The sequence below is a fragment of the Magallana gigas genome, chromosome 3 (assembly GCF_963853765.1).
Source record: "Magallana gigas chromosome 3, xbMagGiga1.1, whole genome shotgun sequence".
Classification (NCBI taxonomy): domain Eukaryota; kingdom Metazoa; phylum Mollusca; class Bivalvia; order Ostreida; family Ostreidae; genus Magallana; species Magallana gigas.
This window is the reverse complement of record NC_088855.1, coordinates 47174079-47182946: the sequence shown is the minus strand read 5'-3', so window position 1 is coordinate 47182946 and position 8868 is coordinate 47174079. Positions and strand designations below refer to the sequence as shown.

Genomic DNA, 8868 nt, shown 5'->3' with positions numbered 1-8868 from the left:
CATTCGGAGTCTTTCTATATTTATGTTTGACAATATGTACAATAAGTTTCAAGATTTGGGATGGCATCAAGAACTTCAGCTGCCTTAGAAATACGAAAACTAAGAAAAAAATTAAGACAAATTGAAAATTTGGAACGAAAAGACGGGGACCTACTCGATGAAGAATTGTTAAAAGTATTTATTATACACAGACATAATGTTGAAACAATTTCACACCGACACGTGAAATGACCATGTTAAACTTAAAGAGGCAAAAAATAATCACTTGCACATTCATCAAAATTTAAATATGAGGTGTTTAATCATATTTGTATTGTTTAATGAGAGTTCGAAAATATAATTCCCTATACCTGGCACATGTATTTGTAATCTCCCCCTCCCTTTCTCTATAGAGTCTTTCAATGGGAATAATAAGAAGAAAAGAAAATTACATTGTCTAGAAATTTTATTGTGCACCATCATGGTTTTTTAAAGTCCTGTTAGATATGTTATGAATTTGAAGCAGCTGTACTAGCTAACAGTCACGTACTTTCTATATTTTGAAGATTAATTACTAACCAACTAAATTTTCTATATAATAAAATTAATAATCAACACTTTTAAATGTCTTTTTAATTTTTACACTTTTGTTTTCATTGGAAGATAAATTGTTAATCTGGATCAGTTTTGTCTGAACTTCAAGATTACAATTATTTGAGAGAAATTCCGAAAAGAGAGATTACACGTACAAATATAGTCGATACACATACATGAACATGCATGTAGCAGCCAGGCAAATTTACAACAGTATGCCATTATCATAAAATGGTGGTTATATACTAACTGCTTTCTTTTGCTTTAGCTCACCATTTTAGAGAGATATACAGAAACAATACTTCTACCGGGAGACTCTTATGCATTGCAAATCATATTCAAATGAAATGGATGTACTATAATTAATGATAAATCTAGGCATGTGTGGTATGTTTTCTTCAGATATCAAAGAAAAGGTCAATTAGAGATAATCTTTTACGCTTGTTGGCAACAACAGAGGATGTTGAGGAGAGTTTTGAAGCCTCAACCCAATCAAATGTGACAAATAACAGCGATGATTCAAAAGGTCGGTGGTCTACTATCGTATGTATTCAGGCAGGTAGAAGGTATAATTGTAATATGTTTCAAATGGGGATTTTAAAAAAAATATTTAGTTCATGTAGTTGATTCATAAAGATATATATTTATGGATTTATATTCCGGTAGAATATATAGAGGCCTTTCTCATTTTATATTCTTTGGCTTTGATAATATGTTGTGTGTGCGTGCGTGCATGTATCATTTCATCATGGATTGAAGTTATCATGCTTTTACATCATCATCATCATCATCATCATCATCATCATCATCATCATCAATAATTTTTTGCCCATATCTCTCTTCATAACAATCATCATCTCTTACACAACAGAGCCTCCAGACCCTGACATGTGTACCAATGTGACGTTGGTGACCCCTGAGGATGTGGAGGATGACTCCTATGTGGATGTGGAAGGGCTGGAGGTAGAAATCAGTGAAGAAATCTCGACACCTGATCGCACTGAGGATAATATACCTGTTGAGAAGGAAGTCAGTACAGATGATGCATGTCTAGAACAAAACCAAACAAAACTAACACCCGAAAGAGAAACTGAGATAGAAAGAAACAAGTGAGAGTCATTTATTCAATTAATTGAGAGGTTCAGATTTTTTATGTGAATCCTGAAAACATTTTTTTTTGTATACACGCAATTATGAACCTGTAGATTTTTCTTTGGTAAATAAAAAAAAATTGTGGATGAAAAAAGCATTTATTTTACGAATTTAGTATAGAAATTGTACCTGGTGTTTTAACTATTTTTAGAAACATTTATGACTGATTGAGAAGAAAGTAACGCTGATATAAAAAAAAATAATCGTAGGTTTCTGCTATATATTTTGAATATGTTACAATGTATAAACTATTGTATATGTTATTATAAAACTTTTGGTAGATTGTTTGCGTTTTCTAATCTATCGTCTACTAATTTATGTTGATTTTTCATGGATACTCTGACATTTAATAGTTTAAGTGTGATTATGAAGGCACCAGAGGTATAAAGCATTGTATAAGGAGATGAGAACTTGCGTTGAAATTGGCATTTGAAACCTTAGACATGTATTTCTTTCAGTGTTTACCGGTAGTTTATGGAACTATACTGGTTATTTATAAGGCCAAAATTGCATATGTGAAAACTACACCATCTTAATTACATTTCTTTCAAAATACACTTATTTTTCATCAGTTGGAGGCTATTTTCTAATATGTAAAATTTACAGGTTACGCACTACACCTAATATAAATTTCAATTACATAATTTATCTTACATATATGTGTGCTTGTAAGTTTTTATTATTTAACAAAAAGTACATGTACACATATACGTAAAAAATCTCAGCCTCTCTAATGTTTCTATTCAATAGTTAAGTTTAAGTACATAAGATATGGGTTATCTCAATTTTAAAATACTCTGTTTATGGGGAAGAATAGTTCCCAACTATTTTTTCTTTTTAAATAGTAAAGTTTTACTCTCTTTTTGTGAAGTTAGTACCCCTGGACTTTGCTTTTAGAAATGTTCATGCATAAAGCAAATTAATCTTATGGAAAACCTTTTTCAATAAATGTATAGAATTGAACTTTTTGAAAGATATGCAATAATTATTATTAGTTCAGTAATTGGTGCATTCCTGTGATACTGACATGCACATACCAAAGTACCAGTATATATACCTGGAGTTGAAATATGAAATTGAAGTTAAATTCTGATATCAATTTTAACAGTCCATACCATGTATCTCAAAGGACACCCCTTAGAGGAGACAATGTGTCTGATAGCCAAAATCAACAAAAGGAAAAGACAAAATCAAAGCAGTCCAAAAAGTCACACAGTCAGTTAGATACTGGTAAGTCATAATGAGGTGAATTAGATTCAGTTGGGTAAGTCCAACATTTACTCAAGTCAATCTAATTTTAAATTTGGTAAATCTGACCAATAGTCTAGTGAGTGAGTCAGCTAAAATTTAACATTAACTCCATGCATAGATCTAGACATTTTCTTTGGGGTGGGTAGGTGGGTGGGGTGGGGGGGCTCTATTTGGATAATTTTGTTTGCCCTGAGGGGGGCGGGGGTCTGATGCTTATTTTCATCAACTTCACTGTATGAATTAGGGAGGCTGGATAGTGAACAAACTAACCAGATCTACCTGAGATTTTAATAAAGGTATGGTTTATTTAGCTATAAAGTATTAGTTAGTAAAGAAAAATAATCCATAAATTTAACCCTTTAAATTGGGGTATTTTCCTGTACTTTTATATAAAACTTTCCTTCTAAAGGTGATCAATACAGTCTAAAAATGGCCACAGCCATCAAGCCCTCTTCATAGGTCTGAATTTTCCTAGGAGGTCCAGATCCCAAGACCCCCTTCTAAATCCACACATGAACTCAAATATAATATTTTGTCAGGAACTTGAAAATCCAACATTCAATCATGTAAATCCACATTCAAATACGTAAATCCAACTTACATTCAGAAACAATAATGTCTACCGCATATGACATAGTCACTTGGAAATAAATCATGTATCAGTAAGTTTTATATGTTTTGCAGTTCACTGATTGTGGAAGGGGATCAGAATTCTGAACAAAATATTAAAATAGAACATTTTACAGAGATGGAATATATAAAGAAAAAGTATGGTACCAAGATTGTTGTTTGACACAATGGTAAAATGATTGTAGATGTGTTTTTCAAAAGGGCCGGGATGGTCATGGCGATTTTTAGACTTTTTTAACGTCTTTAAGAAGAACTTTGTGTAAAGATAGATGAAAATGATCAAATTTTAAAGCTGAAATACCAGTACCAAAATAGGATTTTTTCTTTGCTTTAATACTGGTAATATGTTTTACAGTGAGACTGTTAGGGTGAGCGCAGTAGCATAAATTGAATTGCAAATCAATATTTAGAATTAGCAGAATGTTTTCTTCATCTTTTAAATGCATGAAATTCTAAACATACATAGTATTTAGCTGTTCTCACAAGAACATTACATTGGTAGTCATTTGCAATTTACACGGAATTGTGGGTATGAATCTGACAACAGAATTTTCAGTATGTCAAAGGTACCTGTCCAGTAGTTTTAATTTTCTCTTCGCCCAGGCATTATTGTTAGAGCTCGCACTGCTTGCTGTCGCTTTGCGCTTGCAAGCTGCTTGCAATTAAAATGTTTTCTTTAATGAATTGTTAATTTATGGCCAAAAATATCATATGTCAAAGTTTAAGGAAGATCTGATGGTTAATTTGTTGACCACTTAGCCTCCTGTACAACTTTGGTTGACCTTCACAAGGCTGGAATTAATGCTATGTTTTCTAATATTATTTTATCTTTTTCTCAGAAAACACACCATCAGTTTTTGATTTGAGCAACTGGAGAAACAGTGTGTTTTATGTGACAGAATTAGAAGGTCACAATGACCTAATTACATCATCAGACATACAAGGAACCATGCTAGTCACTGCCAGGTACATGTTAATTGTAGTACTCATGATCAGAAATATGAGTTGTTTAGTTGTCTTTCATGCTATTGTCCTAAATTAGCATGGAATTTAAACTGTTTGTGTGACTAAAAAATTTCACAAATTACACAATGATTGAATTCCCCACAAATTGTCTCATTCAACTAGCTTTTTAGCTCACCTGAGCCAAAGGCTCAAGTGAGCTTTTCTGATCACAATTTTTTCGTTGTCTGTCGTTGTCCTCGTCGTCGTTGTTAACTTTTCACATTTTCATCTTCTTCTCAAGAACCACTGGGCAGATTTCAACCAAATTTGGCACAAAGCACCACTAGGTAAAGGGGATTCAAGTTTGTTCAAATGAAGGGCCACGCTCTCTTTAAAGGGGAGATAATTGAGAATTATTGAAAATTTGTTGGTACTTTTCAAAAATCTTCTTCTCAAAAACTATTTGCCTGAAAAGCTAAAACTTGTGTGGAGGCATCCTCAGGTAGTGTAGATTCAAGTTTGTTCAAATCATGGTCCCCGGGGGTAGGGAGGGGCCACAATTGGGGGATCAAGTTTTACATAGGAATATATAGAGAAAATCTTTAAAAATCTTTTTCTCAAAAACTATTGAGCCAGAAAAGCTCAAATTAAAATGGGAGCATCCACAGGTAGTTTAGATTCAAGTTCGTTCAAATCATGGTCCCCGGGGGTAGGGTGGGGCCACAATTGGGGGATCAAGTTTTACATAGGAATATATAGAGAAAATTTTGAAAAAAATCTTCTTCTCAAAAACTATTGGGCCAGAAAAGCTCAAATTAAAATGGAAGCATCCACAGGTAGTGTAGATTCAAATTTGTTCAAATCATGGTCCCCGGGGGTAGGGTGGGGCCACAATTGGGGGATCAAGTTTTACATAGGAATATATAGAGAAAATTTTGAAAAAAATCTTCTTCTCAAAAACTATTAGCCCAGGAAAGCTCAAATTTGAGTGGAAGCATCCTCAGATAGTGTTGATTCAAGTTTGTTCAAATCATGGTCCCCGGGGGTAGGGTGGGGCCACAATAGGGGGATGAATTTTTACATAGGAATATATAGAGAAAATCTTAAAAAATCTTCTTCTCAAAAACTATTAAACCAGAAAAGCTCAAATTATAATGGAATCATCTTCAGGTAGTGTAGATTCAAGCTCGTTCAAATCATGGTCCCCGGGTGTAGGGTGGGGCCAAAATGGGGGGATCAAGTTTTACATAGGAATATATAGAGAAAATCTATAAAAATCTTCTTCTCAAAAACAATTTGGCCAGAAAAGATCAAATTAAAGTGGAAGCATCTTCAGGTAGTGTAGATTCAAGTTGTTCAAATCTTAGTCCCTGGGGGTAGGGTGGGGCCACAATGGGGGGATCAAGTTTTACATAGGAATATATAGAGATAATCTTCTTCTCAAAAACTATTAGGCCAGGAATGCGCAAATTTGAGTGGAAGCATCCTCAGATAGTGTAGATTCAAGTTTGTTCAAATCATGGTCCCCGGGGGTAGGGTGGGGCCACAATTGGGGGATCAAGTTTTACATAGGAATATATAGAGAAAATCTTTAAAAATCTTCTTCTCAAAAACTATTTTACCAAGAAAGCTCAAATTGGCGGGTAACCATCCTCAGTTATGTAGATTCAAGTTTATTCAAATCATGGTCCCTGGGGGTAGGGCGGGGCCACAATGGGGGATACATTTTTATACATAGAGAAAATCTCTAAAAAATCTTCTCAAAACTATTAGGCCAGGAAAGCCCAAATCTGAGTGGAAGCATTTCCAAATCGTATAGATTCAAGTTTTATTAAAATAATAGTCCACTGGTATGGTGAGGCCACAGTGGGGAATGAATTTTTACATAGGAATATATAGAGAAAATCTTTAAAAATCTTCTTTTTAAAGACCATTTGGCCAGAAAAGCTTTAACTTGTGTAGAGGCATCCTCGGGTAGTGTAAATCACAATCCCTAGTGGTAGGGCGGGGCCGTGACGGCGGTTTGAATTTTTACATAGGAATATATAGAGAAAATCTTTAAAAATATTCTGGGAAAGTTTTTCGGTCCAAAACTCAGTACTTAGTGTGAAAGCACAGGTTATGCAGATATAAGTTTGATGAAACCATGATACCCTAGAGAAAAGTGGGGCCACAAAATGGGGGGGGGTATATAGGAATAGAGAAAAATCTTCTTACAGGTACAACAACAAAAGGGGCTTGGTATTTACCAAAAGAAAGAGGTGGATAAAAATTGGCAGATTTTCAATTTTTTTTAGCAAGATCTACTGTACTTAGATGTCAAGATATTTTGATACTGTAATGCTAATTTGATCAGAATTAAGGCAATTGTTGCTCGGGTGAGCGATGTGGCCCCTGGGCCTCATGTTAAAATTTGCTTTTAAAGCTGCTTGGTCCAATTTAATGTCAAATTTTGTGTACGCTTTTAATCGATGGTTATGCTAAGTATGTTTATAATAATAAACATTGCAGTTACTTTCCCAGTCAATTAACAAAATTTCAATGGAAAAAAATTATGTACAAAATTTTTTAACAAAACAGACGACATAAAAGGGTATTGCGTTATTTTGCCTCATGTGCAAATTCGCCCCTGACGCCGAGACCGGTATGGTTGTATTACGACTTTGACATCACTATAAATGAATATCATAGTGTTTAGGCAAATAAAAAATAAACCTTTGTGCATTTTGTTTGCTATTAATATTTCTGAAGTTTGCTTTGTTTACAATCGATGCATAACATGCGGGTTGAATAAACCCAATCATTCAGGGGACAAAACCAAGTGGTTGCCTTCTCTAATATTCCACTGATGCATTTTGATTTGGTTTTTTTTTTTTGCCCAAAAAGAAATTTTATTTTTTTTTACTTTGAATATTTCTAACTTTAAAAAAAGACCAATTCTGCTGGTGTAAATAACTTTCTAAGATAATTGATATGTATGGAAAATTATTTGATACTGTAATAACCAAAAAATCGGACTAACCAGCTTTAACAAATACATGTAGATTTACATAACATACCTTCTTTACAGAGACACCTGTGTTGATAAGTTGTACAAATAGAAGAATTTAGAAGGTTTTCATTTGTGTTTTCTCTCTCCATAATCTTGAATGAATACAAGCTGTGATTTTCTTTGACAGTCGAGATACCACGGTGAAGGTGTGGGACATGAAGGAGATGAGGGAGGTCAGGAGTTTAGGGGGACACACAGGGGGTGTCAATGCAGTGGTCCTCATTCCAACCAGCTCCTCCAATAACATCTGTGAGTCAAGTTTAAATTGTTTTTTACATGTCATTTTGTCTAAAAAATGGTAAATCTCTACATTACATATTTTGTAAACAACTATAAGACTCAAGCTTTGTTTACATAACAACCAATTCTTACCTCTGTATCTTGCTTGTAACTTGACTTTTACATTCAATATTTTGGTCAATCATTTATAATGCACCAGTAAACAATTTAATACATAAAAAATAATAATAAGATTTTTGATCTCAAATCGTGTCCAAGTCCCTTTAAAGGATGGAAAGAACATTCTTGCTTTTCGGAACTGCATGTTCATTTAACCCTAGCAAGGGTTAGAAAAGTACATTTACAAATCATCATCTTCTATATTTGTTATAGTGAAATTTATTCAGATCATATTGAAAGCTGTTCCACTCATGACTATGGTCTGTGAGTCTTTATACCTTTTTGAGTTATAAGAAAGATAGTGTCTATGCTGATATTATAATATTAAGATTAAGGAAATATATTGATGAAAATATGAAAACACCCATGATGATAAATACATATATGTTAATACATGTATCATTTTTTTGGTAAGGATGCATTGTTTTGTGCCAGGAGGATTTTTATTTACACTCGTGCCAAAAGTATTTCAGTTTTTTTATTTTTCCGTATATATTTCATTGAAAATAAGACTTGTTTTCAAAAGGTTTTCTGGTCTTATTTTTTGTCAGGTTTTGAAGAAGTTCATATCGATTACAGTACCTGGTAGATTCAATTTCCACTTTTTGGCATACTTTGAAAACTCATTTGTATAATTTGATATTTTAAACACAATACTGTAGCTAAAATATTTTTTAAAACCCCAACTATATATTCTTTGCAATATGCCAGCCAAAAAAATCTTACTTTGGATTATTGATATTAAATCTCAGGAACAGAAGATCGGAAAAATATCTACCCGGTATATATGATGCAAATAAAAAAAAGAAATTCTTAATCTATCAATCCAAGTATTTTCAATGTGGTCAACGGGTTTCTTTTTAACA

At 33.4% G+C, this 8868-nt stretch overlaps 1 protein-coding gene across 5 annotated transcripts in view; it reads left to right on the top strand.

The window, feature by feature from the left end:
- The first annotated feature begins 14 nt into the window (after positions 1-14).
- Positions 15-8868, top strand: part of LOC105338840 (dynein assembly factor with WD repeat domains 1) — a 29582-nt gene continuing 20728 nt past the window's right edge. For 2 of the 5 annotated variants that reach the window (XR_004598795.2, XM_034459342.2), the window contains exons 1-6: positions 15-174; positions 976-1099; positions 1445-1682; positions 2834-2955; positions 4446-4572; positions 7731-7852. Coding sequence is in view for 4 of the 5 variants with exons in the window: in XM_034459342.2 (XP_034315233.2) it covers positions 61-174; positions 976-1099; positions 1445-1682; positions 2834-2955; positions 4446-4572; positions 7731-7852 (847 nt within the window). In the remaining variant the exon portion in view is untranslated. Of the gene's footprint in view, positions 175-975; positions 1129-1444; positions 1683-2833; positions 2956-4445; positions 4573-7730; positions 7853-8868 lie in introns of those variants that run through there. The other 3 variants (XM_066080065.1, XM_034459343.2, XM_066080066.1) reach the window with 3 other exon arrangements.